The sequence below is a fragment of the Enoplosus armatus genome, chromosome 5 (genome assembly GCF_043641665.1).
Source record: "Enoplosus armatus isolate fEnoArm2 chromosome 5, fEnoArm2.hap1, whole genome shotgun sequence".
NCBI classification, from domain to species: Eukaryota; Metazoa; Chordata; class Actinopteri; order Centrarchiformes; family Enoplosidae; genus Enoplosus; species Enoplosus armatus.
Window position 1 is genome coordinate 21,268,430 of NC_092184.1, and position 17,526 is coordinate 21,285,955.

The window sequence follows — 17,526 nt, forward strand, 5'->3', positions numbered from 1 at the left end:
GACACATAATAGAGAGTGTAATTAATAGAGAAAACCAAGTGATGGAGAAATGTTCCTTACCAGAGAGGTCTCGGCCAACTCCCAGCGCCAGGCCGTCTTTGATCCACAGGACAACACCATGGTAACCGGGGATAGTGCATGGTAAAGTCACAGGCTGGCCTGCCACCACCACCAGGTCCTGTGGCTGCTGGGAAAACATGGCCTCCGCCCCTGAAGAACAAAACAAGAAGGGGGAGGTTAGGTCTGACTCATTTAAATCATTACGTTAAGAGGGCATAGAACATTCAAGATCAAAGAGGGGAATAAGTGTGGTTTTACAAACACCTGCCTTCAATGTTTCAAGTGCTGAATGAGGGGAAAATGAAGGGAAGTGCACCATATGCCCATTTCTACCAATTTCACTCAAACCTCATGTCAAACTCATGTTGAAAGAACCCTAAAGCGTGATATACAAATGTGGCACATTCTTTTACTATTCATGATACAGAGACAAGATACTGTAGACTCCTCAGAGGTGTCAATGCAGCACCAGGACTGAATCATGGGCTAAGAGACAGCCGTCACAGCTCAGCTTGGTTCATTTATGAAGGATGTCACCGTACAGATGGGCTGGGCTCGTACACACCACAGCAGATAACACGATCTTGTCTGCCAACACTGCTCGAGTGGCATACATTAACTCGAGCTCACACCCATGTATTCCAACTGTGCAACTGCTATTAGCTGCACTCCTCTACTGCGTGTTCAGGCGGAAAGTGGTGTGCAGTGAACTCCATTAGAGGCAGAGGGTGTGTTAATGGGGAGGGGTACGATGGCGGTGGAGAGGGGAGGGTGGGGGGGGGGCAGAGTTGTGGATCAGAGTGGAGGGTACAGAGTGGTACTGATGTGTAGTTAGAAACACTGGCAGGGTACCTATCAACGAAAGCCTACACACACACATATACACAGTCTGATTTGGGAGCACGAATAGCAGCAAGGGTTTAAAAGTGTCACTTCCTCTCTCACACTTTACTGGGACAGTTTTGTTCGCAGCTATTTCTTATTTTCAAACTTCTATGTTCAGGTGCTTGGATCAGAATGTCTACCTTTTTCTTGAACAACGTAATACCCTTCTTTCTCTTAGATACGTGCAGGAGCACAGACACAAACACATACAAAGAGGAGCATGTATTCCTATTATGCTGAAATGGGCTCACACACATATTTTTTGCATAATCACATGCAAATAAAAACCTGAAAGAAGAATAACGTAAATTACAATAATAAGCAGAGCAAAGACAACAAAGAACGTGAAAGCGTGTTTTCATCTTACAACATCTTTGAATCCCATCGCAGTCATCTACTGCAGTTCTTTGTATGCTTGGTTATATATTCAAAGGAAATTACTTATCCTATTGCAGACACGGAAATTGATTGGCTTTGTTGTACGATTTCAAACCACATCAGAGAAAGGATTGCTGTCACACAAAAAAATGATTCTAATTTAGTTGGAAAATGCCAGTAGAATCCCCACAAGTCATTTTTCAGCCTTGAACCGAATTCCACGTGATGGATAGCTTGTTAAAGATGTAAGCAGAAGTTTTCATATTGATTCATGCACTCTCTTCCCTGTGTACACTGTCACACATGCCTACGCACCACATAGAAATACCCAATCCTGTACACTGCCTCATTTTAATATATATTTGTTACTAAACCAACATCAGGAAAAAATAATGTGCTGTAACTCAAAGCATAAAATGGGCTTTTCATCATCTGGAGACTCAACAGCTTCTCCCTGGCTAACCTGGCCCTTCGTAAATATGCATGTATACTGTGGACGGTGCTGGCTACATGAGACTTTATCTCACCATATGTACCGGCCTTCAAACCTAGACAGCTTTGTTCAGCCCTCACTATGTTCCCACGTGAGGAGCTTATCTGGGCTGTACTCTGCTACCCAGTCAGCAGCATGCTAACATATAGACAGCTACTCAACAGATCTCTTTGCATGTTCCGGAAAAACATTGTAAACGCTGTATCTGCTCAGTCGTGTCTGATATTATCAAACAGTTCAGCCTGTAATTGATTTAACATTGGAAGGATCGCTCTGTTGGCAGCACACGCCTGCATACTTCCTACAACGCGCCTATATCCTCTCTACTGTCCTTCTTCTCTGGACCTTTCATGCCTCTCTTGTTATCAAGAAGAAAATTGATTGAAATGTATTTTTCAGAGATAGGCTCCCTGTCATGCTACTCAAACAGAGCAGTGCAGTATCAGCTTGATTAGCATTCAATTAGGTAAAAAACGTTCTTAGCTGTTTTTATACGCTGTTTTATATTGTTTGCACAGAGACAGATTTTAGCACACAATTTGCAAGAAATCATGCTAATGCTGTGTCACATTTTGCCCTGAAACTGTTGTAAACAAATATTTGACTTCCCAAACAGCCCCCTCAAGAATATTAATTAACTGTACTCAGCAGAATCACATGTCTCTCACACAAACACACACACGTGAGCAATTACTCGTAGCTTCACTTGAACTTGGGCTGCATGACTTAAAGGGGCACTCAACTGATTTTGCACATCAAGATCAGTTTACTCGTCACGGAGGGGGGGGGTTACTACTCAGCCTGTGAAGACAGCTGTGTAATGTCTTGTGGTTCTGGAGGGAGCTTTCCAAGGTCTAAAAATAATAACCCTGGTGATGTGGAGTTTGAAAGACATGAGCATTTACCTGGCAGGGAGGGTCTAACACATGACACAATTAAGTTGGATTATGAGTGTTTCTGGATCTTGACCCATACTGGGGACTAAGATTTAGCCCCTGACTTTATGGAGGTGCAATACTAAATGCCTATATAATAACCCTTTAAAAATACCCTCAGACCAAAGCAGGAGAACCATGGCTGCTACACGTAGCTAGGTTTAAGGACCTTAAATTATCATATAATTATATTTATATTATCACATAACTATGATATTAAGTATTCTTTAAGCACATTCTCCTAGAAGTTTGTAATCTTTTGCCATTCCAAGACTGATGGAGGACTATTAAAATACACCGGTGATAGAAACAATCAAAGACTTAACTGACACCAGCTTGTACTTGTCACTTGAGCAGTTAAAAAGTGACCTCCTTCATTCAATTTGAAGCCTGGCTGAGTTTTGGAACAAATGTGTGTGTTCATAGGGACACAGCGGTAAAGAAATGGGGGCGATGTGTTTGAGAAGGCTGGGGCTTACATCAAGGTGGCTACATTCATTCATCCATCCCCTCTGCACCGAATAAATCTCTGTCACATCTGTCAGATTCATCCTTCACTGGGCATCACAGCGCTGGCAAAAAAAGTGTGCCCCTCCCTAATCTGCCTCTTCTTAATTCTTTGTCAGGCACGACACGCAACAGAGTGAAGGCAACCCCTGTCCCCTCACTTATTCATGAAAAATATTTTCATAACTAAAATGCCCAATTAAGAATTAAGCACCTCACTTTAGCCTTCATCCCTGACAGTAACATGAGGGGAGGAGGGTGATTGTGCTCAGGTGCCCGCAGAGCTGGAGATCCATGTTAATAACGCTTTATTAAGCATCCTAATGGAGTTTACCAGAGAGCGTGGTAAAAAACAAAAAAAAACAAAAACATGAATAATAAAATGAAAAACAGACTAGACATGCCAATTTGCTTTGAGACAAATGGGCCTTGACTTCAGGGGTTAGGTTCTGTAAATGTGTGGGCACACAGAGCAGAAACAGACACCTTTTGTCTGTCGCTAGAGACAACAGACAGCCCCGTGGGTTTTCTCACTCAGCAACAGCCAAACCTGTACTATGAATAGAACTTCAAAAAAAATGTAACTACATATATTGTCTGGGAAGATTAGTGAACGTAGCAGAGAAGTGTTTTACTTCAGCACTTTAGATTTTCTAAATCGAGCATTGTGCTTCTTTCATAAGAGCTTATCCACCCATTATCTAACAGCCACCTTTCCTAAAAAGACACACTGCAGATTTGACAATGTAATCACATACTTTACATTGACGGTCAGCGTGTTGGACGGAAAAAAGAAGTCTATCTTTTTTTTCTATCTCCGCATAACGACAGTCCAATTATGATATGCAGAGCAACAGCATTTCAACAATGGCCATAGTGCAACTGCAGGGTACATCTTCGAGGATTAAAAGGGAATCCTCACACAATATATCACAAAGACTCCATTTGTTGGCACAAGGTTATAATGCCCATACCCTTAACAGACACTTCTGGCTGTACAGACTTTACATGGCAATCATCATAAATTAAATTTCTCAACAAAGCTCAGGTTATTACACTGAAAAGAAAGGACTTCCTCAAAACTTGTTTGCAATTATCCACACTCAAACACATTAAGAATATGAGAAACTATATATACTGTATATCCACATATCTTTATCTTTTATATATTCAGGTAAGTAAATGACAGTGGTGAGTCCCCTTGCAAATGTCTGTGCATTACCCCTTACTGGCTATGTTTATGTGCATCAAACCATTGACTATGAATCATGTTGGGTTTGATTGAATGCCCCGCATTTAGAGAGGTGAGGCCAGAGATCTCTGATAAGGACTGCTTAGTTGTTTCAAATGGTGGAAAAAAGCAGGTAGTTAAAGACTGTGCACAAAGCCATATTCACTGTGTGGACTGGCACTTTGCATCACCTAATGTTGTCATTTCACTTCAGATAATTTGTTTACCATTGGACGGCTGCAGCATTTCCACACACTCCAGCACTATTTTCCCCTCAGTGCTAACTGCCCCCAATTTCATCGCTCTTTGCCAATCAGGCCTGGAAATTACCGTTACAGACACACATCCAGCCCACTTCAGAGAAAAAATAATCAGCATGCTGTCTGTGCAGCCACACAGCACCAAAGCTTAGCCCAGGATCATTATCAAAAACTATTACCCCTCTGGCCCGGGCATTTTATACCAGCAATTTAGAAGCACAGGAGGGCTTCAGAATATGGAGGAGATGGAGTGAGTTAGTCATATGTGTTGTAGTTTGGTAGCCAATGACTACAGTCTCTTTTATTTTACATTGCTGATGGTAGTTTTCAGTGGTATATAAGTGGAAGTACTAAAGAGACAAATGGGGAGGGGGGCTGAGGGGGAGAGGTTTATTTTTATCTTCTTCTAATCCACTGGTAGCGTTGCCATAGGTGACAGGTGCGAGGCGCTTTTGATAAAGGTAGGAATTTAGAGACTAAATCAAGTTATTCTTGTAGATCTTATTGCAATGACCACAGAACCAAAGTCAAATGAAAAATATCATCCCTACTGGTCCATTTGTTTGAACCAAAGAGCAGATGCACCCCGCAGGAGCATATGACGTTCTTTTTTTCTGGCCTTTCCAAAGCTCTGTAAATATTTACACACTTGTAAAAGAACTCCAGTGGTGCCTTTTATTCTGGCCAGTGGTTCAATATAAACATAAGTCTGACGCAATATGGATTACTCTAAATCTAAATCTTCATCTCTCTCAACTGAAACTCATCACCTATTGCGTTGCACACCCTCACGATTTCTTCGCCAGACCTCCTCCTCCTCTGAGGCAGCGATGCACATTCTTGTCCTTCACCACCAGACACTGATCAGACATAAGCATGCATTCTCTCATTCTCGCCATAGGTCTAATGGCCATGATTTGTGCACTTCAGCATACTCATTAAGTTGACATTGTCAGTGAAGCATGCTGTTGTGAGATTCATCAATCCATTTAGAGGATGGAAACCACAGAAGAATAACTTCTATCTTGCCTCTGGTCATATGACTCCTGTCCATGCTTGTGAAAGTCAGTTTCAGATTGGCGATAAATTCATTCTGTAAAATGTCTGAAAAAGCATTTTGACAAATTTGAAAACGGAAGCAAGCCCAATTTCAGAGGTGTTAATGCAACATCACTGCAAATGTGACAGAAACTTGGCAGGAAAACAGCCAACTAATCACCAGTCTTAGCCACTGAAAGTCACGCTTCGATCAGCCATGTTTTATAATCTAATTTATTCACAATATAAATTCAGAAGCAATGGGTCACCATATAAGTCACCCAATACTTCTGATTAGCTGTGATTGATTTACTGCTTGTAAGAGTGTAATAAGGCAATTAGAGGGTAATTTTCTTGATATTTGGCACTTTGAACTTGACATGTGTTTAGTACACAATTAAATAGAGATGCATGACATCTGCACTACACACACTTACATACACGGTATAAGGCAGACCATGTCACAGCACACTAACATGAGGGCATCCAGGCACTAATACTGTACAAGAAAGTGACTTGCTGAATGAATAGATCAGCTCACCCTGCTGAAATAAGTAAGTCAAACCACATGAACAGTACAGCATGTAGATAGAAATAAAGGAGGTCTACACCTACATCTAATGCACAGAAGATGGTTTAAGTTTAGCAACTTTTCACTAACTCTAGTCATTCTGACAGATATGTGGAAATTACATGAGACCACAAACAAACTTCTACATTCAGAAAGAGGAGGAACTGCAAGAATGACAAGGCCTTGAATATTTGCCATAGTATTTATTGTAGGTCTGATGTTCACTGCAATGATGTTTTTCAGTAAGATGGTGAAAATGTCAAATTCCGCAAAGGTTTCAACACAAATTGTGATTTGGAATGATGTCCTATTTCTCAGACCAGCTAGGCTTTTGTGACATGGGCTACTTCATTAATATAAAAAATGTAATCCCTGAGATGCAGCTGGCAATGTTACAAAGTTACCAACAATGAATATTTCATAAAACTATATCAAGCCCATTAGAGGAAGCTTGTATTACTATCAATCTGTCTTCCTCATCAGAATGTTCAAATCCTTTTTTCCTGCATGTCCACTTGTAAAACAAACACTGTATGCAGACTGATAATACGCCAAGCGTATCTATGCTGTGATGGCTGCCATTATGAGTAAAATTTGTCTGTGGGAATGCAAATTCATGAAGCAGGGAAGATAAACATCAGTGCTGCCGGAAGACGTTGTATTTATGCCCTCTCTCACACTGTGCATTAGTGGAGCATGACAGTTGCCAAGGCATAATCAAGACAGATCGCCTCAGATGATGACTTCTAAAAATTACAAATGGCAACAGCGGGTAGGCCTTGCAGGCACTCGCTTTATCATCAGCTACACGGCCAGAAGAAGTGAGATTTCATGGACATCAGAAATTGGAGTATCAAAGGCCACAAACGCTTTATTAAATCTCTCTAGGCTGCATCTTTTCTGGCAGTCCGCATACAGTCGGGTCCAAAGGTCATCAAAGCTTCGTGAGCCGTGGAAAGGATCCTTACCCTCTTCCAAAATCCAGAGCAGAAAACAAACAAATCTGTTTTAACATCTCTATGATGGCTAAAGAGAGAGAGTGCTTTAATGAAGTGTAAAGGTCTTCAGGCTGGTCAGCCACTACACAGTCCAAGTAGTGTGAAATCAAACAATACACGCAAAGTAGTCTACTTAACTGGATGTATGTGAGCTTTGTTCTGGAAGCACAAGACCCAGTCTGACCACTGATTGTAATTACTGTTATAAAGCAGCAACTCCTGTGGGTTGGTTTCCAAGGTAACTACAGTTCAAAGAGAACAGTTCAAATATTCTAGTTAGCATAAATGCGACTGAACACCACACAACCCCCCTCCCCTGGCAGGTATTGATTAAAAAAGTGTGGGGAAATGGAGCGACTCGCTTTGCAAACTGGACTACTTTTTTAGCGTACACTTTTGCATAATGGGAAGCAGGGACATAAAAGAGATGCAAATGAGTGAGGGAGATGGAGAAGAGAAGAAGTTCGGGAATTCAGATGGGGCCTGATTGAATAGGAAGGGTCCCTTCTGTTTCTCTACTCCATCATTACATCCTTTCTTTGTCAACTTTCACCACTTCATCGCCCCTGCCTCTCCACTGCTCTCTGTCACTGGAGTATTTGTTTGAATGTTTTTTTTTCAGAGCTCAAGGCCAGCTTTGGTATTGTCTCTTTGCTGACACACAAACACTTGAGTGTTTACTGCGTGTATGGATGTCGAGACACTAGATGATTTGCAAAGGGAATATGTTTGTGCGGGGGGAGGGACCTTGAAGGGTGTTCAAAGTGAGCCTACATTGGGATTGATCATGTTCATTAAGGAATGATGAGCATTTGAAACAGACTCAGGTGGCTGATTTGATGGATGCGGTCTGCAGAGGGCCTTAGTCCAATAGGGCATATCATATATTTTGAGGGAGAGTCCCATTTTTCTATTACATGATATGTCACAGGCTCAGAAAGCCACATTAAGCTGCCTTTTGTCCAGCCATAACTCATATTTTGTAGGGCTGACAAGATAAAAGTGTACCTTGACTTTCAGGACTTGGAGCATATTTTGTCTGTTTGAGTGAGATTAAATCAAGAGACAGATCAAAGCCCTTGGAAAAAAAAGCCAAAAGGTATGTATCTGTGGGTCAGGAAGGTTTAGAAAAGGTGTCCAATTCGCATTAAGGTTTGAATAAGTCAAAGAAGTTGCTAACAAGTCTTCATGTTTTAAAAATGTCTGTGATAAAAACCCAACTTCAGCATATGTTTTATATTTTTGAACAATATCCCTGAATTATTCATTATTAATGAACACAGTCCCCTTTTGTTTGCCTTTATTTCCACAACTTTATAGTGAATGAACATACATTACGTACATTTTGTTATGACCATATCACGGTTAAATTTTTTATATAAATTATCACAGTAGACAACCCACAGAAAGGGTAACAGGCTCCATAAATAAAACATACTATTTTGTCCAAGATGAGTTTCTCACAGTACAACAGTGACGGCACTTTGACTTGTTTACTGCTGTTTTCAGCACCCCACTGAAATGCATGTCACATCTGTCAAGGCTTCTCTTGCAAAGCTATGTTGTATTTTCCCTCTCACTTTATTCCCCGTAAGCTGTGGAACACAAGCACCAACATTTTGTTCTTTATGAGGAAATATTCGGCTACATAAGACAGTGTGTTAAGTCTGCATCGTCGCTGGCAGGATGAACAAAGGTAAAGCACGAGCGAGTGAGATGTGGGGAGACATACAGGCTCAGCCAGTTTGCTTTAACTGATTCTCATGTTTTGAGTGCAAAAGACCGGCTAGACAGATAGAATTAACAAGATAGATAAACGGATAGAGGCGGGAAAAGAAATGTCACAATTCTTTTTTTTAAGGACGCAAATTCCTTTCTGAGATGACTTAATTCTACACATTTCTCATTTCCTGTTGACTTCAATGGATTAGTGTAGAAAGAATGATTGAATGATACAGAAAGAAGAATGAGAGCCCTGCTACTACCATTTCTCAAGGGACACAGCAGTTAATACTCACATTTATTCGGTTGGGATGGATTTATAATTATCCACTTCCAGTGATTAATGGTCTTATAATTATCTGCAATGAAATATATCAACATAGGCTCATGTGGCTTCACTCACAATCAAATTCTGTGATAATAATGAAAACACTATAAGGATGAGGGGATAAGAAATGTGTTGCTGAGAGCAAGTTACAGTGCTTATTGGTAACTGGAGACAGGATATTTCACAAACATTGCTGTCTTGGCTTGGAAACACTCTTCTAACTGCAATGTAGGCAAAGCCATAAGCTTCCGCCACTTTAAGAATAACTAAAATAACTGTCACTGCTACTTTTCTGAAAGATTTCATTTATTATCCTTATCATTATCCTGAATTTTAACAATCAACAAGAAGGAATTGAAATGGTCTTCTGGAAAAGGGAACGCGGTCTCATTAAAAGACATGCTCTCACTGAGCTTTCTCTGACTCATAAAATCCCCATTCGACACCCTCCAGACAGTGGAGACATCCATTTTCCTCTCATCGTCTTCAACTATTTGCTTCCCTTGGAGACAGCCTCATCTCATTCTTCTTCACTGGCTGCTGTGACATTGAAGGAGACCCCTAATCAAAACATTTGTCTTTCTTTCAGCCTGCGCTCAGACCGGTGAATGAGAGCTGACACCAGAGGGAGATGTATTTGTCCCAATCAGAGCCTCATCTCCGTGTCACCGCCGGGCGAGTGTTTTATCTCGACAGGGCACTGATGAATCCGCCACTTAGCCTTGATTTGGAGGAGCGGCTCGCCACTGCCAAAGTGCCAGGTTAAATCACAACGTCAGTGGCTCAGCCATGGCCATTACAGGCAGCGCAGGCATTCTGCCTTTACCATATATGCTCATAAATGTTGCAACAATAATCCCTGCCTTCTCTTTTGTCAAGTGAGCTGTAATTACAATTCTGTGTATTATTGAATGTTACAGTTCTTTTTCTTGTATTCCTATTTGAGTGTCATGTAAGTGTCAGTTATAGTCGTAGGTTGTCTGATCTCTCAATTTATTTTATCTTGTAAATGTGGAATTAAAATAGGGTACATTTATCTTTATCTGCAGACAGTGAAAGTAGATGGCTTAACACCATTTCTCAGGTGGTATAAACTCTTAACAAATCTCCTTTCGCATTTGTCACATGTGTTGCCTAATTGGAATAGAAATTAACAAATAAAAGGCTGCATGTGTCACAAATGCCACCACACCACATAAGACAGCTTACTGAGCTAACAACTCAGGAGAAGGCAACTGATCTTTTGTGTCATTTTGAAAGAGAGGTGTTTTTAGAGGAAGGACTCAGATGTTGGACCTCGACATCCATATTTCCTCCGTATACTTGTGTCATGGCAACCTTGTTTAAATAAGTAACCCATCTCAGGTTGGGTTTTCAGATAGCTTACTGTCACCACCTTCTAACAATAACAGGCTTTTGATGACAGCATCCATTTTTTTTCCATTAGAGCGTATTTAACGTAACCACTGTCTGGTTAGCAGGTTGCAAGGTGTCAGCAGCTCTACACACAAACACAGGTGATGAAGATGAGTGTAATACTCTTTGGATTTAACCAAATGTATGTCCATCGCTGCAAGCGCTATCTGCTACATTAGTGAAAAAAGCTTTTTGGAAAAGTGGAGAAAGCCTTGTGTGTGTGTGTGTGTGTGTGTGTGTGAAGAGAGATGAGAGGCAGGCTCCTGCTAGCTACAGTACCTGTCAGACGGAGTGGAATGTTGTTACAAGACAAGGAAAGGAGGCTTTATCAAGGTGTGCAGGATACCACTGACATGAGATAAGAGGCCTGAGTTGGAACTAGATTATGCCACACCTTCACTAAGAGGACTCTGTCAAGGCAGGAGCAAAGAGATCCATTTCAGTGTGGGCAACTATAATACTTGATTGCAGAAAGCCATTACCTTTCAAGTATACACTCTACCTTTAAGTGCATATAAGGCAATAAGCAGACACTCTATCTTGTAATTTCATTTGGATTCCCAAAGCATTTCTTTGAAATCTGCCTTTAAATGGACAAAAACATTATTTCCAGAAAGCTGCAGGCAATGTCTTTAAAGTGCTAAAAAATGGCAGAAAGCCGTAGTGTGTTTGGAATAGGAATTCAGCTTTTATAAGAGGTGTGGTTTACAGTGAGAACACCAGACCAGATGATTGTCTGTACATCATTGATGGCACTTGAGTTAGGAGCTCAACAGCGTGTCCTAGAGCGTCCTCTACCAGCCTATGTGGCTCTTCAGCAATACATCACCGAGCCCCAAATGGGACCACAAAACATCTCCCTTGGACTTGCTTTCACACTGTCACCTCATACACAACACCCATCCATGAAAATCTCTCAATCAAAGCTTCATTTGCATTTCAAAGTAGCACTTTACAGCCATGGAGAGGACATAAAATCACACCTGCCTTCAAATAAATAAATGGGAATTCAAAATGGTGTAAAAAATGATATAAAAGCAAGAGCTGGCAGAAAACTAAGCTTGTCATATTTTATGTCATTTACAGTACATTAGCAAATGCCATAAAAGTGCACAGCTGTGCGAGATGCAGTAGTCGTAGGATTTAGGGGACTTAAGGCAGTAATATAAATGGGAGGGTAATGATAGAAAAAGGTTTGCCAGAAACTCGATGGGCAAAAAGCCTAAAAACTAATTGAAAATGCTCCTTTTACCTTTTGCATTTTCTCTTTGTAATCACGCAATATTCCAAACAGATCCATTTGTTTAAAGAGCTGTTTATCAAACTACTCTGCTTAAATGGAAATAAATACACCTTACTCGCAAGAAGGCTTTTTTCCCCCTAAGTGGAGGGCACTCCACCTTAGTCAAACACATTTTCATGAAATGGTCTGCCTCCAACAGATGCTATAAATCGTCCTATTTGCAAATAAAAATGAACATTTTTAATCCATAAACCAAAATATGATACATTTTCAAAGGCAGCCAAGACTTTTTCACTCTGAAAGCACTTCTATTAAAGCAAAGAAACACGACTTGTAAGCCTAAATTCACTCTGCTTGACTGGTGTCTATCGCGACCAGCGAGACCAGCCTGTGAGGGCCACTCCTATTGGCCATTGTTGGGGAATCAGGGAGCGAACACAGAAACTAGTCTTCAGTGGATCACAGGAGTGGTTTGATGCTCAGGCTCAGGTACCTCTCATCTCAGGTTACTGTCTCTCAGTGCTCCCGGCCTCCCCTGGGGCACTTTGCCACATCCAACTCAGCATCCTGGATACTAGACTGTGAAGCCTCAAGAAAGCCTTTTTTCAAGACTATTCCTCTCCTTTTTTCCACACCTCTTGAACTTTCTTTTGCCGACAGCATTGCCTGGGGCCATAATTCAGCTCCCGATAGGGGAAGAGCTTTGAACCCCCACACTCCTCCCACCGCTACCTCTAAACCCGTCCCAACATTGTCTCTACATTTTACTCTTTCCCAGTTTTCTAATTTGATATCAGCTTTGCTCTTGTCAGTTTTCATTTTCTGTGCAGGTTAAACACTTTGAGAAATGCAGCTGGACCTTTTGTTTTAAAAAAGAAAATAACAACAAGGCGCCCCTCACTCCTCACAACTTTGCCTCCTCCACACTATTAACTCAGTTGGGTGTTGATTTGACTTATGACTCTGACAAGGTTTTACAAGGGGGTGCTCTCACCAGTGTTTACCGAGGTATGTTTAAGAGCGGAGGTTAGACATTATTAGGTCACTTTTCTTTTTAAACCTGTAGAGTTCGCTAACTGACTCCTACTGGCTCAACAAGCGATGATGGAGTATGTGACTGGATAGTTCCTTTTACACTTTGTATCTCATTAACATGAGAGGGAAAAGTCAGGTTGCTGCCAATGCCTCTTACTCACAATTTAGCTCTACTAGAAAAGGCACAGCGTACGAAAGAGAGGAGATAGAGGGAGAGAAAGAAGGCTGAATGACCACTGTGGGTTTTATAGTGCGGAAACATCCTGCACTGCCTCTGCCTTATTGAGAGCTCAGTGGGAATATAGACCGTTACAGCCAGAATGCCAAGCATGAAAAGCAGTCATAAAAACTGTGCCGTACACTATAGAGTTCTCTCCAGAGACTAGCTATACCTCATTATATGAAACGATCTTCCGTTTAAACCTGTTCATGATCCAGGGTGGGTCCTCACTACCTCTCCACTTAGTGTGCGTGGCTATTGGGGTGTGGAGGCCTATCTTAAACCACTCTAAGTGGTGATGACATGGGTTCTAAACCAATTAAAGGCCCTCTCAACAAGGAGCAGTCATGGTCCTCTACAATTTTTCCTGGGCACTTACAGGCTCTTCTGCAGTTGCTTTTTGCCTGGTCATTGAACTGCCTCCGTGACTCCAGCGCTCGTGGAGATACCCTTGGCTATTACCTTTGGCTGCCATTGCCTAGGTTGTCAGAGCCTTTGTCCCACTGCTGGGCAGGATGCCAGTTGCAAGCTGGAAAATTCTGCAAGGCAAGGCTCCCACACAGATACACAAGCATATGAACACTATCAGGTGTACACACAAACGTACACGCATATAAATATGGATGTGCCCGCATACAGAAATGGAGTGCTGCTTTTGTAGACACTAATGGAGATAATGTTGCGCTATTGAAGGTCAGGTCAGGGGAGATTAGAGTGGCTGCCCCGCACTGACAGTCTGACCTTTAGTAAGCTAGTCCTCACAGTGTGACTCCTCTCCTGTTGCATTGCATGATCTCTGTGGTAATGCCTTACTTACACAGCCCAGAGGCTTGTAAGTACGGATACTATGAATGCTGTCATTAGAAATATGACCTAATAGCCAGTCTCAAGGCTTTAAAAAGTCAGCGACATTCAGTACTAGAATCTCCACCCTTATATTTCTTGGGCAATAAGAACGTAGCACCATGGGAGGAGGGACTTTTTCGAGGGCAGGAATTATAGGCCCTAGAATTTAACCTATACAGATACCTGAAAAGGTACACAGTTACCTTACCTGCTGTTCGAAAAGGGCTACAAATGGACAGTGGCATGAGAAGGTGAGGCTGCAAGTACATCTCAGTTAGTGAGTTTGTAGCAATCAGTTGGAGTGAGTTGGACCGGCGATGTGATGTGATGCCCTTTGGGATGATAAACATCAGATTCAGTTATGCTACTGCAGGCAGTGCTTGTGTTTGTGTGTGTGTGTGTGTGTGTGTGAGTGTGTGTGTGTGTGTGTGTAGACGCTTGTTTGTTTGTGTCAGTGCTACCCTTCAGGTGTGAATGAAGAAGAGTGGAGCTATGACTCCCAGGCAGTTTTAGACCCTACAGGATGACAACTCCCTCCTGCACCTGGCTGCAGAGGAGCAATTAACATGTCACAACCTGAACCTTCTGTCCTGAGCTCCCTCTGACTCCGTCTGACTCCATGTGTCTCAATTTCTCTCTCTCTGTCTCTCTCTCTGTAGCCCAACCTTTTCATAGTCTTTCCCCACTGCTGCCATATGCACCCCACAGATGACTGAATAGCTACAGGTTGACAGCAGGCGTCATAACTGTTCCCGTCCTACACCCTGTAGCATAAGCAATACAAAACAACATATATCTAGCTACAGATTGAAGGTTGCTTACATGCATATGACAAAGTTGTCCAAAACCATTTATATTTAGTTTTAAGCACTGGACAGTTTGCTACTGAATTGCTTCTGCCAAAGCCTGGTAAATAACAAAAATAATTTATAAACCAAAGGCTGAGTGTTTGCCTGATAGGGAAATTCTTGAGTGCTGTATTTAAGTGGGGATTCTGACTGAAATGAGCAGGGTGCATTAACATATATCTCTTGTAGTGACACCATTACTACCACTTTGTTCTTTCATACCCACATTTAACCTAGGGTGAAATAGTGCTGAATATGAATAATAGGTTGCAGGTCCTAACCTGTGTTCCGGTGTTACCTCGTGTTAGAAATATCTTCAGATACATTACAAGGATGGAGCAATATGCATAATGCCTCTCCATTAATTTGCAAGTGCATATTTTTTATGAATAATTATTGCTGGTATCCCTGCATCTCTGAGGTAATGAAGTCGTCATGCAGAGAACGGGCAGGGAGAGGGAAGAGAGGGATGGGATGTGCCAGAATAACGGGGCATGAGGCCACTGGAAAACAGCTCTGTGGAGAGGATGATAACTTGAGGAAAGACATTTTCTATGATTCTTAAAGAGAGCACTATTTATAGACGTCAACCACAACTAAGTCCCACTTCAAATGACTATCTCAGAGTCTAGAAAATATCTGTGCCCATGAGAATCCGTCCCCTTGACTATCCAGTATAATATAAGCAGCCCAGAAAAAAGGGAGAATAACAACCCATTGTGTGAAAACGTGTTTCTTTTTGGTCGCCACTCTATGATTTCGTCTACATCTGTTGGAAAGATGTGCCTAAAGATGCATGTTTCCAGTATTAAGCCTATTTCAGATCTATTCATTGATCAGCATTAATCCTATAAGCCATGTTTTACGTGTGCATGCACACACATGCACGGCATGTATGTTTATGTGTGTGCTCAGATTTTGAGGTTGTTTGTTCTGTACCACGGCAGACAGAAACAAACCTTGAGAAGTGATATGAGTTGAGTGCCCATGTGAATCAGATTAGCATGGGGAGTCCAGACAGGGAAGCATAACGCAGCCATTGCTGTTGCTTGAAGCCAGTGTTTTTGAGAGTAACCATGCTAACCTAATCAGTGCTACGATTCCATCTATAAAATAGAGCGCAGAGCATGCTTATGAACAGAAAGGACAGATGTGAGGTTTACAAATGTTGTCCATGAACAACAAGGACAGATACTGAACTTCTGCTTAGCTAATGGCTGTTTGTATTCATTCTCACAGTTGGCTCTGAGAGATAGAAATGATTTATTTGCATTTTTCATCTATATGGGACACTATCAAACATTGATGTTGATATCCCACCAGAAATGTTGATGGAATAGCCACCGTATATATGTCAGCTGCCTCATCTGTGGGCAGCATGCATCAAAACCGGGTCTGACATGATGTGACTTTTCATCTGCAGGCTTTGGAGTCGCATAGGTATAGATTATGTCCTCTCCCTCTTTCTCTCTTCTGTCTGTCTATATTTGCCCTCTGTCTCTCTCTTTCTCCAAGCCCAAAGCATATAATTTGTCATCTGGAGAAATTGTTTCCCTCTCTCTTGCCATCATGGTGCAGCATATTTTCGTGATCTCCGGGATCAAGGGGTTCGGAATAAAAAGACTCCATATCATCCAGTGACCCTGGCTTCACGCTGCAAGGCTCCTAATGAGCCCTCAGCAAATGGGCTGATTTTTTTCTTGTCTGTGCCAATTGAGCTGTGACCCGGCTAAGGCCTTGCAAATCAAAGACATCTTGAGTCTACTCATTATTTACTTGTGACAGCTAGCAGAGAAACATGATTAAAGCGAGCCAAATGAAATAGAGGGGAGAAGAGAAGAAACAGTGCCGTCGAGATATGTGGACCGATTTTATCAAATATTTACTTTGCACACTACACAGCTGAAGGTCATAGCTGCCAATTAAACAGAAAAAAGCAAACAGAGGCTGTTTATCACACTATTTTATATTTGCTGAACATTTGCCCATAAAAAATTCATTAAGGTATTGCAATTAATGATGCCATCATACTGCAGGTATAGTGTGTGTATGTGAAAGATGGAAAAATATTTTTTTTCCCTGTATGTCAGTGAGGAAGATGAAAAGACTTAGCTGTGTCTGTGGGACCATCAATCACTGTGGGGTGTGCGCATGTCCAAAACCTTTAATAACTCAGAGAGTCACTTTGTCTGGATGTCACCACGCTGTGTCACATTGCTAAAGAACATTCAGAAGGTCAGCTCGCTCAACAATCTTCTCATGCTCATGATGTTATGTTTGGGAAAGTCATTCTCTTATCAAAAGGTTGAACACATGAGTCATAGACAGACATGTTACGAATGATAAACTCACAAACAAGATTCTCAGCCTTACAAAGGAGTTATTCCTGAGCAAGTGCAGCAAAGACAATAAGAAAGCACCAAGCTGAATATTACGCTGATAGTCTCCATTAAGAGAGCTCCCTGATGAGCAAAAAAATCAGAAGCGTGTGCTGGTTCAGTGCTTGTGTGCT

At 41.6% G+C, this 17,526-nt stretch overlaps 1 protein-coding gene across 1 annotated transcript in view; it reads right to left on the reverse strand.

Moving 5' to 3' along the window:
• Window positions 1-17,526, reverse strand: part of kirrel3b (kirre like nephrin family adhesion molecule 3b) — a 148,383-nt gene that overhangs the window by 57,443 nt on the left and 73,414 nt on the right. Inside the window, exon 2 of the mRNA XM_070905758.1 lies at window positions 61-210. Within this exon, the coding sequence (XP_070761859.1) occupies window positions 61-210 (150 nt within the window). The remainder of the gene's footprint in view (window positions 1-60; window positions 211-17,526) is intronic.